Source organism: Eumetopias jubatus, unplaced genomic scaffold, assembly GCF_037043125.1.
Source record: "Eumetopias jubatus isolate StellerSeaLion01/CBP00866 unplaced genomic scaffold, mEumJub1_p1.0 scaffold_2, whole genome shotgun sequence".
Lineage (NCBI taxonomy): Eukaryota > Metazoa > Chordata > Mammalia > Carnivora > Otariidae > Eumetopias > Eumetopias jubatus.
In genome coordinates this window covers 36047716-36065622 of record NW_028274808.1, presented here as the reverse complement: position 1 = coordinate 36065622, position 17907 = coordinate 36047716, and the positions used below count along the sequence as shown (strand labels likewise).

The window sequence follows — 17907 nt, the reverse complement described above, 5'->3', positions numbered from 1 at the left end:
AAAACTTAAATGATCATTTAAAACCATTTTATCATAAAAAGTAAAATTATCAGATGGATCATCAAGCTTACTTTTGTATTTTCATTTAGTGTAATTTTATTTATTTACAGAAATAATCCTACAAATCAAATGTTTGGTTTCTAATGCACACACAAAAACATACACACAGTTTGTAAAAAAGCTATAGAGGTTCATAGAATTTACATCAAGAAAATTTAACACTTTCAAATATTCACCTGAAAACTCAGTTTGCATTCAGAAACATATCCTTAAATTCTCATGAAAATGAGACCCATCCAGTGGTATCCTGGAGCCAGCTAGTACCACTTCCAGAGCTGATTGTGCACATCTCTTCCTATCTCCAAGTTCAGTGACATTATGTGGTAGCTTGAACTATTTGTACTTACAAATGAGCACTTTACCCTTCCCTACTGTCCTTCACTAGGATTGGGTTGTGTGTGTTTTTGTTTTGTTTGTTTTATTTTTTTAAAGATTTTATTTATTTATTAGAGAGGGAGATAGAGAGAGAGAAAGAATGGGGCGGGGGATGGGGAGAGGGAGAAGCAGACTCCCTGCTGAGCAGGGAGCCTGATGCTGGGGCTCCATCCCAGGGCCCTGGGATCACGACCTGAGCTGAAGTCAGATGCTTAACCAACTGAGCCACCCAGGTGCCCCTGTTTGTTTGATTCTTAATCCAAGGTTTTTTGTATTCCAAGAGGCCATCAGATACTTAGATTAGGAACTGATGGTTTCTGTAATTAATAAGTAAATAAATAAATGAAATAATAATAGCAAACACCTTTATGGTACTTACTATGTGTGAGTCTCTATTCTGAATACTACAGATTTACTCATTAAGTCCTCACAACAGCCCTGTGAGATTTGGGACTATTATTATCTCTCCATTATAGATGAAGAAACTGAGGCATAGATATTTAACTTGTCAAAAGTCACAAGGCTAGTAAGTGACGGAGAAAGGATTTAAACCTAAGCAATCTGGTTTCAGAGGCCCTGCCCTTGACCTCTTGCTATGCTTCCTCTCAATATAAAATATCTTTCAGTTTCTAAGACCTCTATTCAGCAACTTGAGCATCCATTCATAATTATTTAACTTCATTATTCCTTCTATATTGATTATACTATAAGGCAGAATTTTCCCTTATCTCCATTTATTTCATTTATTTATTCAGTTATTCAATTATGGCTATCAGTAATATATTATTTATATGGTTAGATGATCTATAACAAGGATGCCAAGGCCACCCAATGGGAAGTCTTATCTGCAAATGAAAACTGGATATCCAGTGTAAAAGAATGAAATTAGACCTTTATCTCACATCATGTGCAAAAATTAACTCAAAATGAATTAAAGACCAAATGTAAGACCTAAGACTATAAAATTCCTAGAAGAAAACATAGAGAAAAAGCTTTATGACATTGGACTTCACAATCATTTCTTGGACTAAAAGCACGAGCAATAATAGTAAAAATGGACAAATGGATCTACAACAAACTTAAAAACTTTTGTGCATCAAAGGATATAATCAAGAGAGTGAAAAGGTAATCTATAGAATAGGAGAAAAGACTTGCAAATCATATATCTTATAAGACATTAATATCAAGAATATGCATAGAACTCATATAACACAACAATAATAAAAAAAAATCAGATAATCTACTTAAATGGGCAAAGGACTTGAATAGAAATTTCTCCAAAGATGATGTACAAATGACAATTAAGAATATAAATAGATGTTCAACATCAATAGTCATAAGAGAAATATAAATGAAAATCACAATGATACCACCTTACACCCATTAGGATGACTACTATAAAAAATAACTGAAAGCAGAGTCTCAAAATGAAAATTTGCATACCTATGACCCCAGAAGTATTAGTCACAAGAGCCAAGAGGTGTTAACAACCCAATGTCCACTAACAGATGACTGCATTAACAAAATGTGGTACATACATACAAGGGAATATTATTCAACCTTAAAAAGGAAGTCAGTCCTATCATATGCTAAAACATAGATGACTGAAATGAACCATCAATAAAAGACAAATACTGTATTACTCCACTTATATGAGGTATTGAAGGTAGTCAAATTCATCAAAACAAAGTAGAATGGAGGTTTTCAGGGGCTTTTGGAATAGGGGAAAGGAAAGTTATTTAATGGGTATTGCCACATTGTGATTTATAAGAAATAAATATTTCATCATTCAGATGATTGAAATATATTTCTCACATGTATTTGGTCTTTGTCCACAGTTCCTGGTTTACAGCTCCCAAAACCCTTAGAATTTCCTGTGCTGAGAGAGATAAAGATGTCTTCCGTTATGTAAATGAAGTAAGTTTTGAAGGCATCTAAGGATGGGAGCTGGTTGCCAGGAAAATCCACGTGATTCCATGTGGCTATGTGATTAAAGGGTTGGAACTTTCAGTCCTGCCCTCCCCCACCAAACTTCAGAGAGGCTGAATCAATTGTCAATGGCCAATGAATTAATCAGTTGTGCCTATGTGATGAAGCCTCCATAAAACCCAAAAGGACAGGGTTCAGAGAGCTTCTGGGTTGATGAACATGTAAAGATTTGAGGACAGTGTGCATAGAGAGGGCATGAAAGTTCGACACCCTTTCCCTATACCTTGCCCTATACATCTCTTCCACCTGGCTGTACCTGAATTATATCTTTTTATAATAAAAGAGTAATCTAGAAGCAAAATATTTCTCTAAGTTCTGTGAGCCACTCTAGCAAATTCATTGAATCCAAGGAGGGAATCCTGGAAACCTCTGGTTTATAGCCAGTTAGAAGTACAGGTAACAACTTGAGCTTGCAACTGATATGAACCGAGTTGCCAAGGAGGAAGTCATCGGAACTTCCAATTTATAGCCAACTGTTCAGAAGCACAGGTGATAGCCTAGGATATGACCTAGGATGGCAAGTGGCATATGTGGGGTGGGGGGGTTGGTGTGCAGTCTTGTAGGCCTGGACCCTTAACTTATGGAATCTGATGTCATCTTTGGGTAGATAGAATTGAAGTGAATTCTGCTGGTGTCCAAGAATTGCTTTTTGGTATAGGAGGAACCCTAGCACTCACATTGGAAATTGGGTGCTCAGAATATCAAAAAGAGTATTAGAGTTTCATATTTGCAAGATAAAAAAGTTCTGGAGATCTGTTTCACAACAATGTAAATATATGTAATACTACTGAACTACACACTTAAAAATGTTAAGATGGCAAATTTTGTTTTTTACCACAGTAAAAATCATTCATAGCAGCTTTATTCAAAATAGCCAAAATTTGAAACTATAAAATTATTATCAACAGATAAATCAATAATTTAATATCCATAAACTGAGTTATTAAAAGCAATAGAAACAAACTGTTTTGTTATGTTTGTATGTTACAAATGCCACAATACACTATTATTGCTTACTTGAAATAGTCAATTTATCTTTTTAAAAACATTTAAATGAAATACAGTATTTTACCCATATATTTTTCATTCCAGCACTCTTCAAAGCTTTGTTTAGATCCACATTTCCATCTGACATTATTTTCCTTCTACCTAAATATAGCTTAGTATTTCCTTTAGTGCATATCTTCTAGCAATAAATTCTCTCAGATATTCATATCAAAAAGAGTCTTTTCTTTTAAATGACACACTGGACCAAATGGACTTCACAGACATATTCAGAACATTCCGTCCCAAAGCAATGGAATACACATTCTTCTCTAGTGCCCATGGAACATTCTCCAGAATTGATCACATCCTAGGTCACAAATCAGGTCTCAACTGGTACCAAAAGATTGGGATTATTCCCTGCATATTTTCAGACCACAATGCTTGGAAACTAGAACTCAATCACAAGAGGAAAGTCGGAAAGAACTCAAATACATGGAGGCTAAAGAGCATCCTACTAAAGAATGAATGGGTCAACCAGGAAATTAAAGAAGAATTAAAAAAATTCATGGAAACCAATGAAAATGAAAACACAACTGTTCAAAATCTTTGGGATACAGCAAAGGCAATCCTAAGAGGAAAGTATATAGCAATACAAGCCTTTCTCAAGAAACAAGAAAGGTCTCAAATACACAACCTAACCCTACACCTAAAGGAGCTGGAGAAAGAACAGCAAATAAAGCCTAAACCCAGCAGGAGAAGAGAAATAATAAAGATCAGAGCAGAAATCAATGAAATAGAAACCAAAAGAACAGTAGAACAGATCAACAAAACTAGAGGCTGGTTCGTAAAAGAATTAACAAGATTGATAAACCTCTGGCCAGACTTATAAAAAGAAAAGAGAAATGACCCAAATCAACAAAACCACGAATGAAAGAGGAGAGATCACCACCAACACCAAAGAAATACAAACAATTATAAGAACATATTATGAGCAACTCTATGCCAGCAAATTAGATAACCTGGAAGAAATGGGTGCATTTCTAGAGATGTATCAACTACCAAAACTGAACCAGGAAGAAATAGAAAACCTGAACAGACCTATAACCACTAAGGAAATTAAAGCAGTCATCAAAAATCTCCCAACAAACAAAAGCCCAGGGCCAGATGGCTTCCCAGGGGAATTCTATCAGACATTAAAGAAGAATTAATACCTATTCTCCTGAAACTGTTCCAAAATATAGAAATGGAAGGAAAACTTCCAAACTCATTTTATGAGGCCACCATTACCTTGATCCCAAAACCAGACAAAGACCCCATCAAAAAGGAGAATTACAGACCAATATCCTTGATGAACATGGATGCAAAAATTCTCACCAAAATACTAGCCAATAGGATCCAACAGTACATTAAAAGGATTACTCACCATGACCAAGTGGGATTTATCCCTGGGCTGCAAGTTTGGTTCAACATCCGCAAATCAATCAATGTGATACAATACATTAACAAAAGAAAGAACAAGAATCATATGGTCTCTCAATAGATGCAGAAAAAGCATTTGACAAAGTACAGCATCCTTTCTTGATCAAAACTCTTCAGAGCATAGGGATAGAGGGTACCTACCTCAATATCATAAAAGCCATCTATGAAAAACCTACAGCGAATATCATTCTCAATGGGGAAAAGCTGAGAGCTTTTCCCCTAAAGTCAGGAACACGGCAGGGATGTCCACTATCACCACTGCTATTCAACATAGTATTAGAAGTCCTAGCCACAGCAATCAGACAACAAAAAGAAATCGAAGGCATCCACATTGGCAAAGAGGAAGTCAAACTCTCACTCTCTGCAGATGATATGATACTGTATGTGGAAAACCCAAAAGACTCCACGCCAAAACTGCTAGAACTCATACAGGAATTCAGTAAAGTAGCAGGATATAAAATCAATGCACAGAAATCAGTGGCATTCCTATACACCAACAAGACAGAAGAGAGACAAATAAAGGAGTCGATCCCATTTACAATTGCACCCAAAACCATAAGATACCTAGGAATAAATTTAACCAAAGAGGCAAAGAATCTGTACTCAGAAACTATAAAATACTCATGAAAGAAATTGAGGAAGACACAAAGAAATGGAAAAACGTTCCATGCTCATGGATTGGAAGAACAAACATTGTGAAGATGTCAATGCTACCTAGAGCAATCTACACATTCAATGCAATCCCCATCAATATACCATCCACTTTTTTCAAAGAAATGGAACAAATAATCCTAAAATTTGTATGGAACCAGAAGAGACCCCGAATTAGCCAGAGGAATATTGAAAAAGAAAAGCAAAGCTGGCGGCATCACAATTCCGGACTTCCAGCTCTATTACAAAGCCGTCATCATCAAGACAGTATGGTACTGGCAGAAAAACAGACACATCGATCAATGGTACAGAAGAGAGAGCCCAGAAATGGACTTTCAACTCTATGGTCAACTCATCTTCGACAAAGAAGGAAAGAATGTCCAATGGGTAAAAGACATTCTCTTCAACAAATGGTGTTGGGAAAATTGGACAGCCACATGCAGAAGAATGAAACTGGACCATATACTTACACCACACACAAAAATAGCCTCAAAATGGTTGAAACACCTCAATGTGAGACAGGTGTCCATCAAAATCCTAAAGGAGAACACAGACAGCAACCTCTTTGAATCAGCCGCAGCACCTTCTTCCTAGAAATATCGCCAAAGGCAAGGGAAGCAAGGGCAAAAATGAACTATTGGGACTTCATCAAGATAAAAAGCTTTTGCACACCAAAGGAAACAGTCCACAAATCCAAAAGACAATGACAGAATGGGAGAAGATTTTTCAAATGATGTATCAGATAAAGGGCTAGTATCCAAATCTATAAAGAACTTATTAAGCTCAACACCCAAAGAACAAATGTTCCAATCAAGAAATGGGCAGAAGACATGAACAGACATTCCTGCAAAGAAGACATCCAAATGGCCAACAGACACATGAAAAAGTGCTCAACATTGCTCAGCATCAAGGAAATCCAAATCAAAACCTCAGTGAGATACCACCACACACCAGTCAGAATGGCTGAAATTAACAAGTCAGGAAATGACAGATGTTGGCAAGGATACGGAGAAAGGGGAATCCTCCTACACTGTTGGTGGGAATGCAACCTGGTGCAGCCACTCTGGAAAACAGTATGGTGGTTCCTCAAAAAGTTGAAAATAGAACTACCATATGATCCATCAGTTGTACTACTGGGTATTTACCCCAAAGATACAAAGGTAGAGATCCGAAGGGGTACATTCACCCCGATGTTTATAGCAGCAATGTCCACAATAGCCGAACTGTGGAAAGAGCCAAGATGTCCATCAACAGATTAATGGATAAAGAAGATGTGGTCCATATATACAATGGAATATTATGCAGCCATCAAAAGGAATGAAAATCTTGCCATTTGCAGTGACGTGGATGGAAATGGAGGGTATTATGCTGAGCAAAATAAGTCAATCAGAGAAAGACATGTATCATATGACCTCACTGATATGAGGAATTCTTAATCTCAGGAAACAAACTGAGGGTTGCTGGAGTGGTGGTGGGTGGGAGAGATGGGGCGGCTGGTTGATAGACATTGGGGAGGGTATGTGCTATGGTGAGCGCTGTGAATTGTGCAAGACTGTTGAATCACAGACCGGTACCTCTGAAACAAATAATACATTATATGTTTAAAAAAAGAAGAAGAAGAAGAAGAAGAAGATAGCCGGAGGGGAAAAATGAAGGGGGGGAATCAGAGGGGGAGACGAACCATGAGAGACTATGGACTCTGAGAAACAAACTGAGGGTTCTAGAGGGGAAGGGGGGGGAATGTGTTAGTCTGGTGATGGGTATTAAGGAGGGCACGTTCGGCATGGAGCACTGGGTGTTATACGCAAACAATGAATCATGGAACACTACATCAAAAACTAATGATGTAATGTATGGTGATTAACATAACATAATAAAAGAAAGGGCTGATTTCTAATATCTATAAAGAACTTCTCAAACTCAACACCCAAAAAACAAATAATCAAGTGAAAATATGGGCAGAAGACATGAACATACACTTCTTCAAAGAAGACATACAAATAGCTAACAGACACATGAGAAAATGAGAAAATACCCAACTTTTACATCAACATGGATGGGACTGGAGGAGATGATGCTAAGTGAAAGAAGTCAAGCAGAGAAAGTCAATTAGCATATGGTTTCACTTATTTGTGGAACATAAGGAATAGCATGGAGGACATTAGGAGAAGGAAGGGAAAAATGAAGGGGGGGGAATCGGAGGGAGAGATGAACCGTGAGAGACTATGGACTCTGAGAAACAAACAGCATTTTAGAGGGAGGGGGAGGGGGGATGGGTTAGCCCAGTGATGGGTATTAAGGAGGGCACGTACTGCATGGAGCACTGGGTGTTATACAAAAACAATGGATCTTGGATCACCACATCAAAAACTAATGATGTATTGTATGATGACTAACAGAACATAATAAAATTTTTAAAAAATTAAATTAAATTAAAATTTAAAAAGTGGATTAAAGACCTAAATTTGGGACCTAAATCCATAAAAATCCTAGAAGAGAACATGGGCAATAATCTGACACTGGACAAAGCAATTTTTTCTTTTTTCTTTTTTTTAATTTTTTTATTGTTATGTTAATCACCATATATTACATAATTTGTTTTGGTGTAGTGTTCCATGATTCATTGTTTGTTCATAACACCCAGTGCTCCATGCAGAATGTGCCCTCTTTAATACCCATCACCAGGCTAACCCATCCCCCTACCCTCCTCCCCTCTAGAAACCTCAGTTTGTTTTTCAGAGTCCATCATCTCTCATGGTTCGTCTCCCCCTCTGACTTACTCCCCTTCATTCTTCCTCTCCTGCTATCTTCTTCTTTTTCTTTTTTCTTAAAATATGTTGCGTTATTTGTTTCAGAAGTACAGATCTGTGATTCAACAGTCTTACACAATTCACAGCGCTCACCATAGCACATACCCTCGCCAATGGCTATCACCCAGCCACCCCATCCCTCCCACCCCCGACCACTCCAGCAACCCTCAGTTTGTTCCTGAGATTAAGAATTCCTCATATCAGTGAGGTCATATGATACATGTCTTTCTCTGATTGACTTATTTCACTCAGCATAACACCCTCCAGTTTCACTCACGTCGTTGCAAATGGCAAGATCTCATTCCTTTTGATGGCTGCATAATATTCCATTGTGTATATATACCACATCTTCTTTATCCATTCATCTGTCGATGGACATCTTGGCTCTTTCCACAGTTTGGCTATTGTGGACATTGCTGCTATAAACATTGGGGTGCACGTACCCCTTCGGGTCCCTACATTTGTATCTTTGGGGTAAATACCCAGTAGTGCAATTGCTGGATTGAATGGTAGCTCTAATTTCAACTGTTTGAGGAACCTCCATACTGTTTTCCAGAGGGGTTGCACCAGCTTGCATTCCCACCAACAGTGTAGGAGGGTTCCCCTTTTTCCACATCCCCGCCAACATCTGTCGTTCCCTGACTTGTTAATTTTAGCCATTCTGACGGGTGTGAGGTGGTATCTCATTGAGGTTTTGATTTGGATTTCCCTGATGCCGAGCAATGTTGAGCACTTTTTCCAAAGAAATTTTTTCTACATGTCTCCTAAGGCAAGGAAAACGAAAGCAAAAATAAACGTTTGGGACTACACCAAACTAAAAAGCTTAGGCACAGCAAAGGAAATCATAAAAAAAACAAAAAGGCAACCTATGGAATGAGAGAAAATATTTGCAAATGGCATGTCTGATAAAGGGTTAGTATCCAAAATATTTAAAGAACTTATACAACTTACCATTAAAAAAAAAAAAACAAATTCAATTAAATGAGCAGAGGACATGAATGGACATTTTTCCAAAGACGACATAGGGTGGACAACATACATATGAAAATATGTTCAACATCATTAGTCATCAGGGAAATGCAAATTAAAACCAATTAAAACCATCATTTTATACCTGTCAGAATGGCTAAAATCAAAAACACAAGAAATAACAAGTGTTGGTGATGATGTGGAGAAAAAGAATCCTGGTGCACTGTCAGTGGGAATGTAAATTGGTGCAGCCGCCTGTGGAAAACAGTATGGAGGTTCCTCAAAAGATTATAAATAGAAATACTATATGATCTGGTAATTACATTGCTGGGTATTTACCCAAAGAAAACAAAAACACTAATTTGAAAACATATGCACCCCTATGTTTATTGCTGCATTATTTACAATAGCCAAGATATGGAAGCAACTCAAGTATCCATCAACAGATGAATGGATAAAGAACATAGTGTGTGTGTGTGCGTGTGTGTGTGTGTGTGTGTGAATATATATAAAAGAATCTTATTCAGCCATAAAAAAAGAATGAGATCTTGTCATTTGCAACAACATAGATTGACCTTGGGGGTATAATGCTAAATGAAATAAGTCAGTCAGAGTAAGACAAATTCCATATGATTTTACTCATATGTTGAATTTAAGAAACAAAATAAATGAACAAAGAAAAAAGACAAGCAAAAAACAAACTCTTAGACACAGAACAAACTGGTGGTTGCCAGAGGGGAGGTAAAATAGGTGAAGGGGATTAAAAGTACATTTATTTCACGTGATGAGCCCTGAGTAATACATAGAATTGTTGAATCATTATATTGTACACCTGAAACTAATACTGTATGTTAATTATACTTGAAAAGAAATTTTAAAATAATGTAGGATAAAATTAAAAAGTTTAGATTGGTGACTGTTAAAAAAAAACTAGGCAATTTGAACAGGGTGTTCTGAAAGCATTAAAAAAAGAGAGATTAAATCAATAATTAATAACTTTCCAAAACAGAAAGCACAAGTCCAGTTGGGTTAACTAGTGAAATTTACCAAACATTTAAGGAAGAAATCATACCAATTCCCTATAATCTCTTGCAGAAATTAGAAGTAGAGGGGCGCCTGGGTGGCCCAGTCGTTAAGCTTCTGCCTTTGGCTCAGGTCATGATCCTGGGGTCCTGGGATGGAGCCCCGCATCGGGCTCCCTGCTTGGCAGGAAGCCTGCTTCTCCCTCTCCCACTCCCCCTGCTTGTGTTCCCTCTCTCGCTGTGTCTCTCTCTGTCAAATACATAAATAAAATCTTAAAAAAAAAAAAAAGAAAGAATACTGATGCTTTGCCCAGCTCCCTTGAGATGTCTTTAAAAAAAAAAAAAAGAAATTAGAAGTAGAGTGAATACTTTTTGACACATTTATGAGGCCAGCGTTACCCTAATACCAAAGACAAAGACATTATAAGAAAACTATAGATCAATACCTCTCATGAAAAATGATGTAAAAATCCTCAACAAAATATTACCAAATTAATTCCATTAATGTATAGGAAGTATTATATACCATAAGCAAGTGAGTTTTATCTCAAGTATGCAAAGATGGTTCAACATTTCAAAATCAATTAATGTAATCCATCATATATCAACAGCTAAAAAAGAAAAATCACATGACTATATCAATAATTGCAGAAAATTATTTAACAAAATTGAACACCCAGTAATGATAAAAGACTATCAGAAAGCTATATAGAGGGAAACTTCCTCAAATTGATAAAGAATATCTTTTTAAAAAACCTGACAGTACCTAATGGTAGATTAAAGCTTTTCCATTAAGATCAGGAACAAGGCAAGAAAGTCCCTCTTTACAATATCATATTGACAAGATAAGAAAATAAAAGGTATAAGGATTGGGAAGGAAGAGATAAAACTGGCTTTGGGTTTGACAAAAGAATTATCATGTCATAAGAACTCCCTCCTTTGGTCCCCCTTTATAAAAACAAGTAAATTTCAGCATCCATCCATGAACAAAAGTACCTCTGTGAGAGTTGTGGAATCAAGCACTACACACCAAGGGACCTGGGAGGAGTCTGGCCCGCTGTGTATCAGGTAATAGGCAGACAGACCTCAGTATGGGCTGTGGAATCAGAAGGAACCAGCGAAGAGGACTCAGCTCCTCTTATATGCAGTTGGGGAAAACATAGAGAATGCTAATGAGGGCAGAAACCCACTGAAAAGAGAGCCTTGCAGAAGTCTTCCCAGGAATAGTTTCCCAAAAATAGATTCCTGCATTCCTTTGAAGCACCCCCTCCCAAAATAAAATAAAATAAAATAAAATAAGAGTTCAAATGCACTGAAGAGGGTAAGAGTAAGCTGCCAGTGCCATCCCTCCCACAATGGCACATAGTCCAGGGCTGAACTAGCCAGCAGTGACCTCTCCTACAGAAAAAGAGAAAGTGGTGAGGTGCAGGACACAGCTGGAGAAATCCATTTCTCTCCCACAGCACCCAGAGTATTGAGGCAGGAATCTCCACAACTGAGGGGGAGGAAGAAATCAGGGAAGTGGCAGATAAGACTATCAAAGGGCATTAAAGGGACACAGTTCCTGCTATATGCTTTCATTACTCCAGTAGGAAGCCTGCCCACAAGTTGCTGGGAAATCCTCACCCAGAGATCTCCCCTTACCTGATCCAGGGGCACCCACAATACCCCAAGTGCTAAGCCCACAACTTCCCACAATCTGCAGCCTATTCCTTGTGTAGGCTCCTGAGTTTGGCAGCAAAAACCTCTGGTAGACAGAGAATACCCTCAGAAAATCAGGCCAGGGTCCTTGAACAAGGGAGAAATCACAAACTTAAGCTATAGCGCACCTCCTAGAAAACAGAGTTTTCCAGCAGCTGGCTTGGTGCGTTGTAAGAAACAGAGAACACATACCAGCTTAAGAATTCTGCCCCAAGAGGGTGCAACAAATGTGGAGCAAGTATATCTATACAAGGTTTCAGAAAGACCCAGACATAAGTAAGACCAGCAAATATTATCTCCCACCCGCTGACAACTAGTAAAGATTGAAGAAGCTGACTACTTCACATGTGAAAACAGCAACACAAAACTCCAGGGAACATGAAGAATCCTGGAAATCTGTTATTACCAAAAAATAACAATAATACTCCAGTAACTGAACTCAAAACACAGAATTTGGCAATTTAGCTGAAAAAGAATTCAACAAAGCTGTTTTGAGGAATTTAACAAAGAGACAGAAATCATAAAAAAGAACCAAACAAATTCTGGAGATACAGAATGTAATAAATGACAAGAAAAAATGCAATAGAGAGCATCTACAGCAGGATAGAAAAACAGAAGACAGAATTATTGATCTAGAGTATAGGAACTTTTAAATAATCCAGGCAGAGCAGAACAAAGAAAAAAGAATGAAAAAGAGTGAAGAAAATAACATGTGATCTAATGGGAAACCATCAAACATATAATTAGAATAATTGGAGTTCCAGAAGAAAGTGAGGAAAAGGGACAGAAAGTCTATTTAAAGAAATAATAGGAGAGGTTCAGGGAAGATGGTAGAGTAGGAGGATCCTGAGCTCATTTCATCCCGTAGACACACTGAGATAACAGGTACCTATATGCAACTAACTCTGAAAATGACCTGAAAACCGGCAGAACAGGTATTCCACCATAGAGAGGAGACTACATTAAAAAGTGTAGGAAGGGTAGAAATGTCATTGGGAACCAAACCCCCAGTGAGACTAACCTCAAACAGGAGGAACACCCCAAGTACAAAGAAGTGAGAGGATCAGACCCCAGCCTAGGCACCCCAGGCATCCCAGGCACCAGGGACCTGCATTGAGAAGACGAGTCCCCGTAACATCTAGGTTTGAAAACTGGTGGGGCTTAACTTTAGGAGGTTTTAAAATCAGCAGGGTTTAACTTGGGAAAGCTAGAGGATGATAGGAAACTGAGTCCCCACCCTTCAAGAGTCAGCATAACAAATAGCTCGACCTGAGACAGCACAGAAGCAATAGTTTGAAAAGTGCCTGGGGTATACATGAAGAATGTTTATTTATGAATCTCAAAACGTACACTGTATCTTCAGTAGATATCTCGAGGAATGAAACTGCTGGTGGGCACCATTTCTCTTCCCCTCCCCCAGCTTAGATAGCTGACACTAGTGGGAGCCAGTGTTTCTCCATCTATCTAGCTAGCACCGCAGGCCGTGTCTCCGCACTCTCCATCAGACCTGCCCCATCCAACCTGCATGCTGCAGCAAGCATCTCTCCAAAACAGCTCCAGCCCTGCCTCACCCTGCAAGCAGCCCCAGCAGGGATGAATGCCTCTCCAGAGTGACTTCTGCCCTAGGGAGAGGGGGCGATAACCACACACACCAGCATACAGCTCCAGCCGGGCCTCTTAGCTGACTGCACAGAGAGCAAGTTCTGCCATTTGGCATGCTTGCAACTGTGGCAAAGAAGCTAACTGCAGACGTCTAGTCAGCCTACCAGCCCCACCAACCAAAAAAAGCCTCTCAGTTGGCCACATAAGGAGCAAGCCCTGCCATTCAGTGCACCCACAGTTGTAGCACAGAGGCTGATGGTAGGCACCTAGTCTGATTGCCAACCCTGTCCACCAGTGAACCTGTGGTGACCTCAGACAGGTCTCTCAACAGCACAGGAACAAAACCCTGCTCAGTGAGCCAACAATATTCAAAGGAGGTCATTGCAGCTGGCTGGGCTAAGGCAAACATGGCTCAGCCACAATAGCAGGGTACATGCAGCCCACAAAGAAGGCACATTTAGAGTTCTGGTTCTGGTGACCAGGGGGCATTGTGCTACAGGGCACCACGAAAACTCTTCTACACAAAGCTACTACTTTCAAGACCAGGAGATGTAGCTGACCTCCCTAATACATAAAAACAAACACAGAGAGTTAGACAAAATGAGTAGAAGTGGAATACATCCCAAATGAAAGAATAAGACAAAATCATAGCAAAAGACTCTTTGTTCTTTTTTTTTAAGATTTTATTTATTTATTTGAGAGAGGGAGCATGAGCGGGGGAAGGAGGGAAGCGGGGGGTGGAGGGAAGGTGGCAAAGGGAGAAGCAGACTCCCCGCTGAGCAGGGAGCCCGACACAGGCCTCATCCAGGACTCTGAGATCATGACCTGAGCTAAAGGCAGATGCTTAACTGACTGAGACACCCAGGTGCCCCCAGCAATTACAGTCTTTAGAATTTACCCAAATGAGCTGAAAACTTATTCCTATATAAAAAACTACACATGAATGTTTATAGCTGCTTTATTTATAACTCAAAATGTGAAACAACCAAGATATCTATCTTCAGTAGGTGAATGAATAAGTTATGCTACATCCAAACAACAGAATATTAGCACTAAAAAGAAATGAACTATCAAGGCAGGGAAAGACATGAAGGAACTTTAAATGCATATTATTAAGTCTGAGGAACCAGTCTGAAGAGGCTATACACTATACAATTCCAACTATATGGCATTCTGGAAAAAGCAAAACTATGGAGACACTTAAAAGACTGATAGTTATCAGGAGTAGGAGGGATAGAGAGATGAGTAGGCAGAGCACAGATTTTTAGGGCTATGGAACTACTCTGTATGATACCATTAACGATGGATACCTGCCATTATAAATTTGTCCAAATGCATAGAACAAACAACACCAAGAGCACACCCTGTGTAAACTATGGACTTTGAGTGATAATGGTGTTTTTGTAGGTTTATGATTGTAACCAATGTACCACTCTGGTGGAGAATGTTGACGATGAGAGAGGCTGTATGTATTGGGGTTAGGAGGTACATCGAAATCTTTGTACTTTTTTCTCAATTTTGCTATGAACTTAAAACTGCTAAAAAAAATAGTATATTTAAAAAGGAGGATAAAACCAATAGTTTTCCCTCACTGCATATATTCACAGACACACAAATTATGGCATAATTATCTTCCCTTAATGAACAGGTGAATGTATTCATTGAACACCTCTGAAAAGTAGCCGTCTATAAGAATAAATCTGTTAAGGTCAACAACAATTTAATTCTATACAATGTTCTCTAATACTACTTTTGGTTACCACATTGAAGCGAGATACAATATAGACTCTCAAATAAAAGAAACATGATAAATGTTGAGTAAATTAAATGATGCTATAAAGTGTCCAAGATAGATGTCATTTGGGGAAACATGAATTTTGTGCTTACTTACTCCATGTCCTCTGCACTGCTGTGAACAAAGGTTTGAATAATCCATAAGCATCCTTGATTCTACACATTCACGATTTATACATACCTAAAAAAAGAAAAAATACAAAAAACTTTTTCCACGTTACAGGAGTCCAACTGTTTTAACATTACAATCAGTAATTTTATACCATAAGACCATAACCATTCAATGTAATACATTTCCATCTAAGTATGCTTTTGCTCTAACTAAATTTTTATAAGTTGTATTTTTATTTTCATTTAGTTCAAAATATTTTTCAATTTCTCTTAAAAGGTATCCTTTAGCACATGTGTTATTTAAAAATGTTTGTTTAATCTCCAAGTATTTGGGGATTTTTCAGATAAGTCTAATGTAAAATACGGATGGGATGATAATGATGTGTCAATGTAGGTTTATCAGTTGTAACAAATGTCCCACTCTGGTGGGGGCTTGTTGATAATGGGAGAGACTACGCTTGTGTGGGAGCAAGGGAGTATATGGGAATTCTGTACCTTCCTCTCATTTTTGCTGTGAACCTAAAAAATAGTCATAAAAAAATAATTCAGTGTAGGGAAATGGGAGATACAAATAAAACAAGACCAACAAAAATATCATATCCATATAACCACTTTTTATTATAATATCCTGAAATCTAACAAAACTATCCCTAAGAGCACAGTAATCTTTTGATTTGTATTTGTTTTTGTTTCATATATCAAAAGTTTGTATTGAAAGAAAAACAGAAAGAAAATCAGTTCAATATAATCAAGACATATATTAAATTTTAATCAAATTTGAGCGATTATTAGAGTCCCCTAATAAAGATAATAGGAATCTTTATTAAAATATGCCATACATATCCAAACTCCAATATTTACAGCAATATCAACTTTTCTAAGTTGCAGTTCTCTTACATGACTACCATCATACTTTTTCTAAAGAATTTGAGATTTTTGAGGTTAAAATGAAATATTGTAAGTGAAAATGATTTCCTTTTAAACTTATAGCACAGCACAACTCTCTTCAAAGAAATGGCCTCACAAACCCCTTTCAAATTCCAAACTAAACCTTTTAAACCTTTACTGTGTGTGTTGAGTTTTCTCATTAGTTCTTGGCCATGGTGGGTGTGTCTAACAACTCCTTTTCGAATGTAGTATTTATTGTCTGGTTGCCTCAGTTGAAACTGAAATGAAGAGTCCTGTTATATAAGGATGCTACTGACAAAAAAAAAATTGCCAAGAATGTTTCATCATATGTGATTTATAATATCATTAAAAACTACCTCGTAAAATGGGTTCTCTTGCTTATATCACTGAGGATTGTCCATGTTATAAAAAGAATTCTATTCTTACTAAATTATCAACTGAATATCAAATCATCTGTTGACTAGTTTCCATTTTTTAGTTGTTTTGGCTCCCTGGCCTAAATATATCTACTGAACTCCTTGGTATATACCTCCATTAAGGAGGCATTTATGACTCCAAGGCATGAAGAGAAGGTCAATATTAAGAAGACTACATACTGTGCTCATTCTGGCAGCACATATACTGACTATATACTGTACCTACAGTAAACTTCATTAAATTATAAAACAACCAGAAGTAGTTATTAACATATATATTTCACATATTAATTTGTTCAAAATCATCTATTAAGTGGAAACATCAGAATAAAATGCATGCACATCTTACTCTTTAATGCCTACAGCATATACTATATTATGGTTCCTCATAAGCAAAGATCTGGTCAGGAATTAAATGACATTTTGAAGTAAATTTATTTCTTCTAGGTTTTCTCCAGATTTGGTTTAGCCTCAGAGATAATGAATTATAATAATCAATAATAATAGCCTATCTATATTTAGCTATCTTCATGTGCCAGGTATCATACTAAGCACTTTACAGTTATTTCATTTAATTTTTGCAATAACCCCATTGAGTAAATGCTATTATTATCCCCATTTTACATACAGTTGTAGTATCTCAGACTGGTTATGTAACTGCAAAATGTCAAAAAAAATCAGTTTTGATTCTAAGAAGCCTGATCTAAGTTGTGCTCTTATCTACTGGACTACAAAGAGACATATATTACTAAGCGGGATTTCTTCTTTCTTCTCTAAGGAGGAAAGTGAATTTCCATGCTATGGAGTACTTAATACATTACCAAGATCTCTCCCCTCCACACTCCAGCCCCAAAATACTTGGAATTTCCTTGGTCATAATACTGAAACTCTGAAGAAGATCAAACATTCCTATTGCCCTCAATATCTGGAGACAAAATGAAGCTTATTCATTTTCTTCTTATCTAAATATTTAAAGTTACATAGCACTAGAAATGAACTGAAATTTGATACTTAAATTAAAATATTAAGAAA

General features: G+C 37.5%; 1 protein-coding gene across 1 annotated transcript in view; it reads right to left on the bottom strand.

Moving 5' to 3' along the window:
- The window catches only part of LOC114224816 (disintegrin and metalloproteinase domain-containing protein 32-like), a 190678-nt gene that overhangs the window by 25747 nt on the left and 147024 nt on the right, over positions 1 to 17907 (bottom strand). Inside the window, exon 17 of the mRNA XM_088021309.1 lies at positions 15537 to 15620. Within this exon, the coding sequence (XP_087877435.1) occupies positions 15537 to 15620 (84 nt within the window). The remainder of the gene's footprint in view (positions 1 to 15536; positions 15621 to 17907) is intronic.